Here is a 15977-nt window from a genome sequence, read left to right as displayed (position 1 = left end):
CACCTTCTAAATTGGCTTTAAGACCAGAAGGATCTTCAAAATTACACAGTTTCAGGGATGCCCCTTCTGCATTAGAACAGAGCATCTTGACTCCCTGGAGATTTGCACACTGGCAAGAAAAAGAGAAAAGTCCACGTCTTAACATTCAGAATTTTGTTTGGAAAAGAAAAAAATGGGCTAAACAATAAAGGAAAAAAATAGAGAAGGGGAGGAAGCTCAATTCCATACACTCACAATCAATTATTTTCTGTTTATAATGAAGACTTTTCTAACTGGAATCAACCAAGAGCTGAGAACCACTCTGAAGAAACAGTTCTTTCGAAAGAACCATTTTCAAAGAAACAACAACCTAATTAACAACAGCATGTCCATTTTACACAGATAATAGTTTAGATAAAAAAAAAAATTGGGGGGTTAGGGGCACCTGGGTGGCTCAGCTGGTTGAGTGACTGATTTCAGCTCAGCTCATGATCTCCTGGTCTGGCCCATGGGTTTGAACCCCACTGTTGGGCTCTGTATTGACAGCTCAGAGCCTGGAGATGGCTTCACATTCTGTCTCCCTCTCTCTCTGTCCCTCCCCCGTTTACGCTCTCTCTCTTTCAAAACTAAATAAACATTAAAAAATGTTATTTAAAAAGTTGGGGGGTTAGAACTGTAACATCCCGATTTCTATGTTTATAAACAGTCCTGGGTAGGACACTATGAGAGCTAAGATGTATGGGTAAGGAACACATAATCTTATCAGGAGTAGGGATTTCTCTTCTTTCTTATTGCAGGAATCAATAAAATTCTTGATGTTCAATCATGCTATTACTACCTTCATTTCATAGGTCAGAATACTAAGGCCAGCAGTTAAAGGTATCATCTAGCTACAAAACCCTACAAATTGTTTGTCAGATCTTCATGTACCAATCACTGCTACACAAGCTTGTCAACCTTGAACGCCCAAATTATAGCACAAAATACAAAGAGTAAAAAACTAGAAAATATATGTTAGAATTTTAAATTATGTTAATTTACCTCTGAGGATTCAGTGCCATCAGATCTGAACTCCAACAACTAGCAGATAAGGCAGGAAGCCATAAAGTTGACATTAACATTAGGACTTCCCACACTGTGACCATCAAAGTAGATGATGAATGTAAAAGTGTCTTAAAAATCGTAGGGCACTATATAAGTGATAATTGTAGTTGTCATTATAACTACAACAGTGAAGAATCTAAAAATCCTAAGGCTGATGACGTTACCTTATTGCCACACCTAATAGGAAAAATCCTGTTTTATGAGTGCAATTCCATTCACCATACTGTCAATTCTGCTGAGAGGGAGATAAGCTGCAGATCATTTCAGATCACAGAAAGCTGACAAACGCACACGCATTCCCACGTCTGCCTCTGCGGAGGTAGTACAGGTGCTACGGCACACAGGCAATACAGAAGCTCAGCCTGAGAGGTAAGAAAATGAGGATGCAGAAGGACCAAAATAACTAAAAGATGACGGTGTTTTAAATACACAGAAACATTAATAAGACAGGAAGCTGATAATATAAAAATAAATGTCTCTGGTTCTCCGTGCCGAGCACCCAGGTGAAACAGACTGTAGCTATTATCTAAGTTCCCAAGGCGACAACCCAGGGAAAGCACCCTGCGAGGAGGTAGGTGTGACTGTAGCCCCGGCAAACAGCCTGCGGGCAGGTGGCTTGGCTGACCCAACTACAAGCCCAAGGTGGCCCCAGACCGGCCCTTGACAGCACGGGGACCAAACCCTGCCCACAACAGGCAAATGGGGCCATTGCAGCTGACTGAAAGCTAAAGCAGCTCAGCCTCGATAGAAGGGCCCACGCAACACACACGGGCGACACCTATGCCTGAACTGCCTGGTTCTGGGGAAAGCAAGGGACATGGAACTACAGGGCACTACAGGACCTCTTCTTCATAAGGCCCTTACTTTTAAGAGCAGGAGACATAGCTGACTTTCCTAATACACAGAAACAGACACAGAGAGTTACACAAAATGAGGAAACAGGAATATATCCCAAATGAAAGAGGAGGACAAAATCAAAGCAAAAGAACTAAATGAAACGGAGATAAGCTATATGCCTGATAGATAATTCAAAGTAATGGTCATAAAGATACTTACTGGATTTGAGAAGGGTGGAGGATCTCAGTGAGACCCTTAACAGATGGGAAATATAAAAAAGAACCAATCAGAGATGAAGAACTTAAGTGAAATTAAAACTACACTAGAGGGAATAGATAGTAGACTAGAGGAAGCAGAAGAACGGATCAGTGAGCTGGAGGACAGAATAATGGAAAGCACCCAAGATGAACAGCGAAAAGAAAAAAGAATAAAAAATGAGACTTGGTTAAGGGAACTCAGTGACATCAAGTGTAGTAACATACGCGTTATAGGGATCTCAGAAACAGAAGAGAAAGAAAAGGGGCAGAAATAATAGCTGAAAACTTAACGAATCTGGGGAAGGAAACAAATCCAGATCCAGGGGGAAAAGAGACCTCAACGGAATCAACTTAAGGAGGTCCACACCAAGAGACATAATAATTAAAATGGCAAAAAGCAGTGATAAAGAGAGAAATTAAAAGCATCAAGAGAAAAGAAAACAGTTACATACAAGGGAAATCCCATATGGCAATATGATTTTTCAGCAGAAACTGCAGGAATGAAGAGAGTGTAGGACACGAAAGGAAAAAACCTGAGATCAATTATACTCTACCCAGCAAGGCTACCATTCATAATAGAAAGAGAGATAAAGCAGTTCCCAAAACAAAAGATGAAGCAATTCATTGCCACTAAACCAGTCTTACAAGAAACGTTAAAGGCGATTTTTTGAGTGGAAAGAAAAGGACATAATCAGGAGTAAGAAAATTAGGAATGGAGAACATTTCACAGGTAAATGGAAATATAATAAAAGTAGTAAATGAATCACTTATAAAACCAGGAGGGAGGTTACAGCACAAAAACAATAAAGTCAATTATACCTATAAAAATAAGTCAAGGGATTCACAAAATACAAGAATGTAAAGGATGACACTCTATACATAAAATGTGTTGGGAGGGGAGTAAAAATTTAGTCCACCTAGAATGGGTTTAACCTTAAGCAACTAAGGGGCACCTGGGTGCCTCAGTCGGTTGAGCGTCCGACTTCAGCTCATGTCATGACCTCGCATTTGTGGGTTGGAGCCCCTGTTAGGCTCTGTGCTGACAGCTCAGAACCTGGAGCCTGTTTCATATCTGTCTCCCTCTCTCTCTGCTCCTCCTCTGCTCATGCTCTCAAAAAAAAAAAAAAAAAAAAAAAAAAAGCAACCATCAACTTTATATGGATACAGAGATGTTATATATGAACCTAATGGTAACCACAAATCAAAAACCCATAATAGATATGCAAAAAACAAAGAGAAAGGGATCCAAGCAAAATCACTAAAGGAAGCCATCAAACCACAAGGAAAGACAGGAAGAGAAGAAAGTAAAAGAACTACCCAAATAACTGTAAAACCAGTTAACAAACGGCAAGAAGTACATCCGTATCAATAATGACTTTGGATGTAAATGTACTAAATGCTCCCATCAAAATATATTGACTGAATGATAAAAAAGCAAGAAGCACCTATATGCTGCCTACAAGGGACTCATTTCAGACCTAATGACACACATAGATTAAAAGTCCTAAGGTAATTATAAGTACGGCTGTGTCCTCAAACCTGACCCTTATGGAATCTCACAAAAAAAAACAATTTATAAGAAATTCAGTGAAGTTTTCCATCTTCAACCACAGAAAGCATGTCATTCACCCTCCAACTCATCAAATGGTACAAGCAGGTCACCAATAGTCACCAACATGGAGGGTTCAGAACTCAGCTGCTTAGTAAACTAGCTGTTCAGAGTTTTGCTACCTTAACTGTATCAAGGGGCATAGGGCTTTGATGAAAGCAGTCATTACCATGATTTCTAATGTATGATAATGGTATTAAGATTATCTTTTTTAAATGGTCTTTAAGGGATAAACAAAATATTTACAGGTGAAATAGTGAGTTACTTCAAAATAATCTATAAAGAGGTATAGACAAGATTGTTTATATGTCGATGATACCTTCTGAAGTTACATCTGAGTTAATAGATGTAACAAGCAGGATTCGTTATAGTATTCTATTTTTGTATATGCTTGACATTTTGCACATGAAAAAGTCATTAAAAAAAGAAATAAAGAAAAGAAAACGCATGTTGTAGAGTCTGTCTAGCTCCAACTGTGCTAACACATTAGCCTCTTTGGGCCCAGGCAAGTCTCTAGGTTTCAGTTTCTCAGTCTAACAACGGGGTCATACGTGATGACCATCAAGGTCCCCGTCAGCTCTCACCATTCTAAGTCTTGACTATGCAACAGATATGTAATAGCTGAGTTGTTACATCAGCTTCTATGCAGCATGCTGAAGTCACTGATGGCAAAAAGAGTGTGCAGAAGAAACATTCTTAAAGCAGGCTGACAGAATAATGTGGCACAGACATGTTCTGCTCAACAGAGATAGCAGCTGAGATCACCCTGGTTGACAGCAGAATCACATGGTTCCTATGGAAAGGTCTCACAGCCCGTGAAGGATAAATGGGGTGAGAAATTAAGAAAGAGTAGTGGAGGGGTACCTGGGTGGCTCAGTCAGTTAAGCGTCCGACTTTGGCTCAGGTCATGATCTCACGGTTTGTGGGTTCAAGCCCCGCATTGGGCGCTGTGCTGACAGCTCGGAGCCTGGAATCTGCTTTGGATTCTGTGTCTCCCTCTTTCTCCGCCCCTCCCCTGCTCACACTCTGTCTCTCTCGCTCTCTCAAAAATAAACAAACATTTTTAAAAAATAGTGGAGGGGCATCTGGGTGGCCCAGTCGGCTGAGCGTCCGACTTCGGCTCAGGTCATGATCTCACGGTTCGTGAGTTCGAGCCCCACGTTGGTCTCTGTGCTGACAGCTCAGAGCCTGAAGCCTGCTTCAGATTCTGTGTCCCCCTCTCTCTCCGCCCCACCCCTGCTTGTGCTCTGTCTCTGTCTTTCAAAAATGAATAAATGTTAAAAAAAAAAAACTTAAAAAAAGAAAGTGGAGCCATTAGGTGTATCAGCAGACTGCTTAGCACACATCATGTTTTGTAGATGCGATGGCTATTCATTAGCATTCATCTTCAAATGCCAAGGACAATTAGCAATTAGTTTTGACTTCACAGCCTATATACCCTGGGCAATGAATGACTCTTCAACATGAGCCACTTCTAACGTTAGTGATTAAATTTATAATTCTATAGCACTTCAGTTTATCAACTGTACAGGATGGAGAGAACAAGTATTTACAGTTAAGAAAATTATGGTGCAGGTTCAGAGTTAGCATTACTATAATTAAACAGAACAGAACAGCTCTACTGAATGACCCAGACTGTCTTTTTATTTTTGTTTGTTTGTTTTATCCTTAACAAAAGCCAGACAAGTGATCTCTCATCATTTCACTATTTAAAGGCTAGGTCCTTCAGAGCGCCTGGGTGACTCAGTCAGTTAAGCTTTCTACTCTTGATTTCGGCTCAGGTTGTGATTTCACGATCATGAGATCAAGCCCCGTGTCTGCTGGGCATGGAGCCTGCTTAAGATTCTCTCTCTGCCTCTCCCCCGTGCGTGCATACACACGCTCTCATTCTCTCTCTCTCTCAAAATAAGCAAACATTAAAAAATAATAATAAGGACTAGGTCCTTCAAACTTTTTTCTTTGTGCTGTTTACTCTTTCACTCATTTTGCTAGCAATGTGGTCCTTCCTCATAAGATGGAACAAGTACAGTGAAAATAATGGAAATGTATATTGACAGATTTTGTTATAGATCTGCTATTAGAAACTTCATGGAAAAATAGGTTGCAAGTAAGGAATACAACTAAAATTATAAAATTCAATAAACATCTATTCAATGACTACTTAAAGCAATGTACTATATTAGGTGTCGTTAATTCAAAAGACATATAGACATGGGCCTTGGTATTAAGGAACCTGAAGTTGTTAGAAGTGAGTACATTTCACTGCTGGTTCTGCATGTATTCTCTAACCCCAAATTAACATAGGTAATTTTTAGAGAAACACATGCATATACATATGTACAGACACGCATACACCTATACACCTACATACACATTTGATCCTTCAACAACACGGGTTTGAACTGCATGGGTCCACTTATATGTGGATACTTTATTTTTATGTTTTTAAAGTTTATTTATTTATTGAGAGAAAGCGTGTGCATGTGTGCGGGTGAGTAGGGGAGGGGCAGAGAGAGGGAGAGAGAATCCCAAGCGGTTCCGCGCTCTCAGCACAGAGCCTGACGCAGCATTTGATCTCACCAACTGTGAGCTCATGACCCGAGCAGAAATAGAGTCAGATGCTTAACTCATTGAGCCATACAGGCGCCCCATATGTAGATTTTTAAAAGTCAATATAGTACAGTACTGTTAATGTATCTTCTCTTCCTGATGATTTTCTTACCCATTTTCTTTTCTCTTACTTTATTGTAAGAATACAGTGTATAATACATATAACATACAAAATATGTGCTAATCGACTGTTTATGTTATCAGTAAGGCTTCTGGTCAACAGCAAACAGTTAGTAGTGACATTTTGGGGGAGTAAAATTATATGCAGATTTTCAACTGCACAGAGGTCAGTGCCCCTAAATCCCGTGGTGCAAAGGTCAAGTGTATATACATACATATATGTAAACACATACACACACACACATACACACACACACACCACACACGTATGTAGATAAAGAGAGGAGAGCCACGGAGATGCTAACTTACACAGACTGGCACCCCTCATGTTTATTTCAAAATATCTCTGCCAAATAGCTCTGGAGCAATTTTTTTTCCCCATTCCAGAAATGCAGTTGAATAGAAGATTTCAAAAGTCCTTTTCAGCTTTGCCCTACTAATTTCACTGAAAATAGAAGTCCTGATAAAGTATACTATATTGAGGAGATCAAGATCTAATTTCCAGATTTAATTTCTTATTAGTTGCTAACTCTTTCAGATCCTCACTTATTGAAGGATATCAAAGTTGCAAAACCGACACATTTCACTTTCAGGGTCTTGGGTTTTATCATCCATTTTCAAGTAAAATCTCTAGTAAGAGAGAGAGATCATTTCTGCTCTTTAAGACTGTTCAACAGACTAAACATTTAATTTTCTCTTGTAACTAAAGAGGATTCTTACGTCAAGCACTGATCCGGAGAGATCAGCTCGTTCAAGATTTGCACAGCAGAGATTAGCATGTGCAAGATTGCAGCGGCTTAAATTGGCCATTTTGAAGTTAATGTATCGAAGGTCCAAACGGGAAAGATCAGCACCACTGAAGTTTAAACCCTAAAATTAAAAAACACAAATTGTCACAAAATTTAAACCATCTGCTATATCACATTTAATTACTATAGCTAACCATCAAGTTTTTTTAGAAGCAATTGGCAGTTCAGTCATTTGGAGTTTACCAGAATACATGATCAGATGGAACTTAGATATAACATGAGTGTCCTTAATGGGTTCTTAGTAAAAGAGACTCTAAATGTAATATTAGAATGCAGCCTGGGTATACCTCATTTATGTGCAGAAATTTCTAAGGAGTGATTTGTTGGCCATGTACATGTTGTAGGTATTATTTATATAGGTCTTATAAGTATTCAATAATTCAAGGTAGTTTTATTTAATTTTTTTTTTTAGTATTTATTTTTGAGAGAGACAGAGCATGAGCAGGGGAGGGACAGAGAGAGAGAGAGAGAGAGAGAGAGAGAGAGAGAGACAGACACACAGAATCTGAAGCAGAGTCCAGACTCCGAGCTGTCAGCACAGATCCCAACGCGGGACTTGAACTCATGATCTGCACAATCATGACCTGAGCCGAAGCTGGACACTTAACTGCCTGAGCTACCCAGGCAACCCCAAGGTAGTAGTATTCTTAAAATGTAAGTATTGTGGTTTTTAAAACCTTTAGTGCTATAACACATAAGAAGTATCTGCCACTGCCTGGCCATACATAACAACTGTACAAAAAATTGACTCTGTATTTTAACAGCTGCAATTTCTATGCCCTACTCAAAAACTGCTACGTGAGGCATATTAGATAATAAAAAATGCTATTACACCTCTTTTTTTGCTAACCATTTTGGGATTAAATCAATGTTATAACCCATAATTAAATTCTATCTTGCATGAAATAGGAACATAAGGCAAAAAAAAAAAAAAAAATCCTAGAAGAATGTAAAACTTTACTTACGGCTTTGCTGACACCAATAACTCATGTAAAAGTCTGCTTTAATTACCTGGCAACGCAATTCTGATTTGGTTGGAGTGGCTAGAAGAAATCGAACAAATTCCTTTCTTGATATTGGTGAATGATCCTCTGGTGGTTGAGAATTCTTGAAAAAGATATTAAGAAATCAGTGGAGCATTTTGGGAGACAGCTACAATAAATGTAATACTGGCTAATGTAAAAAGAGCTTTACCTTTATTGCCACTTCCAGGTGTTCAATCAATGAGTCAATACCAAAAAATCTGGCTTCTTCCAACACACCTATCACAATAAAATCGATTTGACTTTTAATAGAAAACTATTCATTTTAATATTTATGGAATTATTTGTTAAATCCTCACAATACAAGTGAAATTCAACAAGTAGGTTATCAATCAGAAAAGTAACTAATGTTTAGAACATGCATAAAGAGGGGCACCTGGGTGGCTCAGTCGGTTGAGCGTCCGACTTCGGCTCAGGTCACGATCTCACGGTCCGTGAGTTCGAGCCCCGCGTCGGGCTCTGTGCTGACAGCTCAGAGCTCAGAGCCTGGAGCCTGTTTCAGATTCTGTGTCTCCCTCTCTCTCTGCCCCTCCCCTGTTCATGCTCTGTCTCTCTCTGTCTCAAAAATAAATAAACGTTAAAAAAAAAATTTAAAAAAATTTAAAAAAAGAACATGCATAAAGAATATTTTAAAAATATTTGTGAAACAAAGTTTTTCTAAATCGTTTACATTCAGCCAAAGAAAAACATAGAAAACTAATGAATTAGAATGAAAGCCTTTCAGATTTCAAAATTTTCTGAAAATCACTTAAAAAAATTTTTTTAAGTGTTTGTATTTATTTTTGAGAGGGAGAACGAGTGGGAGAGGGGCAGAGAGAGAGAGAGAGAGGGAAACACAGAATCTGAAGCAGGCTCCAGGCTCTGAGCTGTCAGCACGGAGCCCGATACAGGGCTCAAACTCATGAGCCGTGAGATCATGGCCTGAGCTGAAGATGGACGCTCAACTGACTGAGCCACCCAGGTGCCCCGAAAATCACTTTAAGTAGGCTACAAGCAAAAACTCCTACTATCTCAAGTTCCTAAAATAATTGCTACAGATTTGATTGTGAACCTAATAATAAGTGATTAGTTCACCTAATCGAACATTTCACTGACTTCTTCAATGGAGCAGATCTGAATAAGTTTGTCATAAATATCCTCTACTTAATCAGAAAAATGTAGAAATGAATAAAACTAAATTAGTTTCAACATAAAAGTCAAAAGAATGATTCAGAAACCACTCATAGAAGAGAATCAATTTTTAAAAAAAGATTTCTTTTTTTTTTAATGTTTTATTTGTTTTTCAGAGACAGAGAGAGACAGCATGAGTGGGGGAGGGGCAGAGAGAGAGAGGGAGACAGAATCCGAAGCAGGCTCCAGGGTCTCAGCTGTCAGCACAGAGTCTGACGTGGGGCTTGAACCCACGAGGGCCGTGAGATCATGACCTGAGCTGAAGTCGGACGCTCAACCGACTGAGCCACCCAGGAGCCCCTTAAAAAAAGATTTCTAAATGACAGAAGAGATTGTATCATTCACTTTCCTTAACTTGGTTAAAAAAAAAAAAATCTGCACATTCTCTAGGTGACTTATTATGTAATCTGTATGTTCTTACATCTGTTAAACATCTCCATCAGAGTATTTGGGAATAAATTTGGAATCCATTTTCCTTCAAATGACCTCAGTCATTCAGTTAGCTGGGTCTACTTGTTAAAAAAATTACTAAGGACTCAGAAATTACAAAGAAAATAAGAGACATAATCTCTCCCTGGAAATAGTTGCAAGCTAATAAGGCTAACTGTATGTAGATATGGAAAACCACAGCAGTTATCTGGGAAGATTACGATCTCCTCAGGAAAGGCCCAATTCCACCTCTGATATTCCAGTCGCAAAACAAAGGTCATCTGATGAACAGCACACTACTCAGGCTGTGGCTCTGGCACAACACTTTCTGGTCCACCCCAGAGTGGCTTCCTCTCTGGATCCCTCACGAAGGGGCAGCCACATATCCTAACTGTCCCTGGTAGAAACCCACCACAGATAGGGTTCTCATGGGCCTTGCTCTCGGTGTGCCAAGATCTCCTGAGTCAATCAGAAACCTACCCCTCCCACTTCCGCCAAGGGATGCGGTAAAGATTTTTTTCTACTTCTAGGTTCAGAAGCAAACCTTAAAAACTTCCGGAAAAGCCTTATAAATGCAAGAGGCATCTATGGGGGACAGTTGAGAAAAGGAAGGAATATTTAGCACATTTTCTATTAGCACCAGGAAGAATCAGATTTGAATCCCAGCTCTGCCACTTACTACCTTTTTGGTCTTAGAGAAGCTACTTACCCTTTCTCTTAAAGTTCCCATTCACATTTGTGAAATGGGGGTATTATTACTTTACTCACAAAACTGACAGATGTATTAAAAGAGATAGGCATATATATTATCTGGTATAATGCCTGGCACCTTGTAGGTTCTCGATAAATGATCGCCATGATCATTATTACATTGTATGTTTTCTGACATTTAAGACCAGTCTCCTTTTACCGTATCAAACGGGAGTTCAGAAAATTCATGTCAACTTCAGGGAAATAAATATTGAAATGCCAGAAATGTTCTCAAGTTAGAGAATACCTGAAGTGAGATTTAGCAATGAGGTAGGGAACGATGATTTAAATCAGAAAAAGAAGGTTTTGAAGACAAATGCAAACAGAAAAGGAAGACATGATTCACTGGAAAAACTGAAGGTCATTAAAGGCAGAAAACAAAAGAAATAATGAAAGTAAGCAAAAAATATATTCACTGATGAAAGCACAAATTAGGAAGAGCAAGACAAGGTCGTTTAAGTCAACAGAGGGGAGAGAAATAAGTCAGTGTCAGTGATTATAAAGCATATAACTACTTGGGGGCAACTTGCAGCTGAGTTTGGATGGATTTTATACTAATCAGAAGTAACGTTCTATAAAATGAATCCAGTATAGACCTCTGCTTGCTGAACAACTGCATAAATAAGAGCCTTTCCAGCAAGAGACTTGAAAAAGGAGCCAAGCATAGCTTGTCAATAGCCTGTATCGCTGAAGTCTGAGATAGCATGCATGTATATTTCTGACGTTATTTCCTAGGCGGGGAGGATATGAAATGCTATCAGTGATAGCATAGAGAAAAATTAAACTGGGAAGCATCAAAGAGCCCATAGGATATCCTCAGTGAGATTTAAATGTCCCCAGGAGAAAAAAGTGGCCACTAGAGTATAAGCAGCAGAGTGATCTAGCTGCTGAAAAGCGAAGGATTGTATGAGAGGGTACTATTGCTTATTGTTCTAATGATAATTTCTGCAGAATGACTAAGGTAAAAAAAATGGGTTATACATGGTTTTAAGCAACAGTTGGTAGAAGGTGAAAAATAAATAAAAAAGCAACAAGAATTTGTTATGAATAGGTATGGAGCCAGATGAAGGGTCACATAAGGTCACTTTTTGCAATGGGTAAGCCTTAAAGGCAGTATAAAATTTAATACAGCAACAATAAAAGTTACTGTTATCTATTGTTCTACAGAGATTGTAAGCTAGCTCCTCCCTGGGCTGCCAGCAGCCCAGGCTGATTCTGATGGTAGTATTTTCAAGATCAGAAGATTTCACATAAAGTTTTAGATTTCCAGCTTTTCTTTAAAAAATCAAGGCTCTGACACCCTAGGTCCACACACCCACATGGCAACAATCTGTAGAAGCTGAGAGAGAATGCGCACTCAAGATCACCATGCTCTCCACCAAGTCAGACCAAATTTAGCCACTTCGAGGCCCATCAGTTTTGAATACACATCTACTGCTTTATAAGAGCTTCGGTCTATATCATCTCCATGGTGTGAATATCCTGTGATGTAGTCAGAGACAAATAGATTCTTAATACTCAGTTTTCAAAGCACACTCAGACTTTCCCCAAGTTAAACTTGGGGAACTGAGTTGTAAGTCGTAGTACTGAGTTTCTAATCCATTCTTATGATTCTGAAGTGGAATTTCCCCTTTTGACGACTCTACATCTCAGTATAATGGGAAGGTCCATAACTTGAAGTCAAGTCACAGTCCCAGCTCAATTAAAAACAACAAAATCCTTTAGAGTCCCTCGTGATAAAATCTAAATCTATTTAGAATCTAAAATCAGAATTTATCGGCTGCCTAAACATATACCCATAGACACAAAGACTATCTGTGCCTGTTTCTATATCTATATACACTCATATACGTATAAATAATTTGGTTTTAAAAGTGGAAAAGATATACTTCTACCTTATGAAAATATACTATAGTACTAAACAAGTGAAAACAAATTAAATATCCTAAACTTACAAAAGTGTGAGGAATCATACTAAAAACTCACCCAATAAATTAATGCCATCGTTTACAATGAGCTGTCCGTGACGCAAGTAGTTCAAAATGGGTTCAAAGTACTCGGGACTCCGGTCAATTAAGAAAGCTCCTCTATGATCCTGCTTATTTCCCCAGACACCTGTGTCACCATTTCAGCGAAGAAAACCCCCCATAAACAAGAAACAAAGTTAGAAATTTACGAAGAAAAATTACATTACATACTAGTAAGTTTTTACCCCTGTAAAAATTATTGATACCATTAAAAAAGCACAGAAGGACAAGAGTTAGGTCAGTATAGCTACAAACAGATCACACAAAATGTGAAAACCATGTGTTGCACTCACCTTTGTCCTTAAACATGTGGGCCAGCATACTGTCAGGTTCTTTATTCACTAAAGTGCTCCTAAGAATTCAGGGAAAAAAATTGATTTCTCCATTTGTCTTTATAAACAAACACATTTTAAGTCAAGAGTATACTCGATCCCAGCTGCTCTTTCAAAAAGATGCATGCTATAACCTGGTAGGAGTGATGCTGGGGAACAAAAACGTGCAGTAAGTTGCCATTTATCAAAATCCCTTCTAATCTGGCACTTCCTTTGACTCAAATATTGTTTTGGTTTCCTTTAATTTAAAACACTCATCTATCCTTCTAGCAAGCTATCATATCACAATATTCTTGACCTAAACTTAACACGTTTCTTATCCCTTTAATCTAAGCAGCTGAGGTCGCTACAGATTTCAATGTTGTTCATCTCTACTTGTGTTGCACGCGTACTACCTGACATCTAAAGAGCATGGTCTAAAAGCCTGAAATATTTGCTATCTAAAAACCATGTTCATGCCTTTCATGCTTTCTTTGGAATGACTTGGGAATCATTTTTCTACTCTTGAAAAAACTTTCTAAAAAATGGTTTAAGATCACAGAGTACTTTAAGCAGCCACGGAGTGTCTTCTAAGGAAATCAGCAAAATTGCAGGAAAGAACAAACACTACGTAGTGCCCCCCCGCCCCAACACACACATGTGCACACACTCACATGCACCTACCGTGTAGTTGTAAAGTAACGCCCTCCGACGTTTAACGTTAGCCAGTCTGTGTGAGATCCTGACAACCCTTCAGGTAGTTTAGAATCTGTCTGAGGATCTAGAAATTACAATAAAATGTTAAGATTGGGGAACTGGGGAAGGTGGCCACAGCATCATTTTTTTTTTACACTAAAAACACACATAAAAGCACACCAGAGCTACCAGAGACCCACAGACAGCATTTAAGACAAAACTAGGTGATAAGGTATTCCCACCAACACTGAAAGGTAGAAGAGCAATGTGGTACTGGCATCTTTGAAGGAAGAAGCTGCGAGAAACAACAGGGTATGTGATGAACTGAAGAATTCCCAAGTAATCCATACTCATTTCAAAGCTCAGTAAGTCGATCTGAGAACACCATACTCAAAGTGGAAGGCGTATCTGGATGTGGAAATGGATGCAGGCATTTGCAGTGAGAACTGAGCAGGCTAGAGATGAACTCTCCAAACCCACCAACCAAAAATCCCCTCTAGGACAAAGCCCACTACCAAGGATAAGATGTTGGAAAAAGAATCCAGTTGAACAGAACAAAAACAACAGCAACCCAAGAAAAAGGAGTCCAGATAAAAGGCAGAAAGGTCTAGCAGAACCAGAATGTATCAGAAGGTGACTGCCATACATTTCAATACTTCACAAAAACAACAGAAAAGGGAACTCTAGCGCCACGAAATTAGAAAATCTTTCCTGAGTCAGCCCACCTTTCTCAAGTTAAGGAAACAACTTTTATGTTAAATGAGCAACAGAAAATCCCATACAGGGGCGCCTGGGTGGCGCAGTCGGTTAAGCGTCCGACTTCAGCCAGGTCGCGATCTCGCGGTCCGTGAGTTCGAGCCCCGCGTCGGGCTCTGGGCTGATGGCTCAGAGCCTGGAGCCTGTTTCTGATTCTGTGTCTCCCTCTCTCTCTGCCCCTCCCCCCGTTCATGCTCTGTCTCTCTCTGTCCCAAAAAAATAAATAAAAGTTGAAAAAAAAATTAAAAAAAAAAAAAAAAAAAAAAAAAGAAAATCCCATACAAAAATTTTAAAAGAATTACATCTCCAGACAATGAAAATGTGCCAGAAAGAAATGCCCACAAAATAGATAAAAACTACAATCTAATATTCCAAACATGCTGAAGAAGTTAAGTAATACAAAACATGAAAGAACAATATAACTCAGAATTGAGGTGAAAGAGCTCAGGAGAGAATTAGAGCTATAATGAAAAACCAATTCAGGGTGCCTGGTGGCTCAGGTGGTTAAGCGTCCATGTCTTGATTTTGGTTCAGGTCATGATCTCACGGTCATGAGATCGAGCCCCATGTCACGCTCCATGCTGGGCGTGGAGCCTGCTTAAGATTCTCTCTCCCTCTCCTTCTGCCCCTTCCCCGCTTGTGTGTACTCTCTCTCTAAAGAAACGAACAAAAAACAATTCAGAGATGAAGATCAAACGAGAAGAAACCCAAGAGAGAATAAACAGACAAAACCTTAAGGGAAATAAAAGCTGAAAAAGAGGAAAGCTTTAAAAATCAATAAGAAATGAAGAAAGAGATAAAAAAGATTTAAGAGAAGATTCCCAATACAGAACACAAGCACAGAAGATCCCACATGCATACAATAGGAGTCCTGAAAGAAGAAAATCAAAGCACAGGGACAAAATAAACGCATAATTTAAAGTTCAGGAAAACTGTCTTGAAATTAAAAGAACATTTGAAAGAACCTATTGACAGGATCACCACATACCACACAAAATCAACCCAGAACACCCAGAAAGAGTTTACTAAAGAGTTTACTAAAATTACTTTTTAAAGAAAGAGAATAATCCTTGGGAGTGGCTTAGGAAAAATAATCATTATGAAAGATCAGATGTTTTGGACACCAACATCTTATGTCAGAGTAAGAGTAACATAGTTAAAATATTTAAAGAAAGAAAATGTGAACCAAGGATTTTTTAGGCACCTTGAGGTATAACTGATATACAATAAAATACACACTGTTAAAGTTTGCAATTTGTTCAGTTTTGACACATCATCTTTGACGTAACCAGCCAAACTGATTTTCAAGTATAGAAGCCACAAATTGTTATTAACTTGTGAGATGTCAGAGAACATTGTTCGTCTCAGAAGTTCTCTGTAAACAATCTACTAGAGAACAAGTTTCAGATGAGCACTGGAGGCATCAACATAAGGACTGGAGGTAAGCATCCAAAACACTTAGGAGTAAAG

At 39.0% G+C, this 15977-nt stretch overlaps 1 protein-coding gene across 1 annotated transcript in view; it reads right to left on the bottom strand.

The window, feature by feature from the left end:
- The window catches only part of KCTD9 (potassium channel tetramerization domain containing 9), a 37464-nt gene that overhangs the window by 4962 nt on the left and 16525 nt on the right, over nucleotides 1-15977 (bottom strand). Inside the window, exons 4-10 of the mRNA XM_045456773.1 lie at nucleotides 13740-13836; nucleotides 13038-13096; nucleotides 12704-12832; nucleotides 8520-8587; nucleotides 8337-8432; nucleotides 7237-7386; nucleotides 4-109 (exon numbers count right to left, since the gene is read on the bottom strand). Of these exons, the coding sequence (XP_045312729.1) occupies nucleotides 4-109; nucleotides 7237-7386; nucleotides 8337-8432; nucleotides 8520-8587; nucleotides 12704-12832; nucleotides 13038-13096; nucleotides 13740-13836 (705 nt within the window). The remainder of the gene's footprint in view (nucleotides 1-3; nucleotides 110-7236; nucleotides 7387-8336; nucleotides 8433-8519; nucleotides 8588-12703; nucleotides 12833-13037; nucleotides 13097-13739; nucleotides 13837-15977) is intronic.

Source organism: Leopardus geoffroyi, chromosome B1, assembly GCF_018350155.1.
Source record: "Leopardus geoffroyi isolate Oge1 chromosome B1, O.geoffroyi_Oge1_pat1.0, whole genome shotgun sequence".
Classification (NCBI taxonomy): Eukaryota; Metazoa; Chordata; class Mammalia; order Carnivora; family Felidae; genus Leopardus; species Leopardus geoffroyi.
Note: the sequence above shows the minus strand (reverse complement) of the source record. Positions and strands in the feature narration are given on the sequence as shown.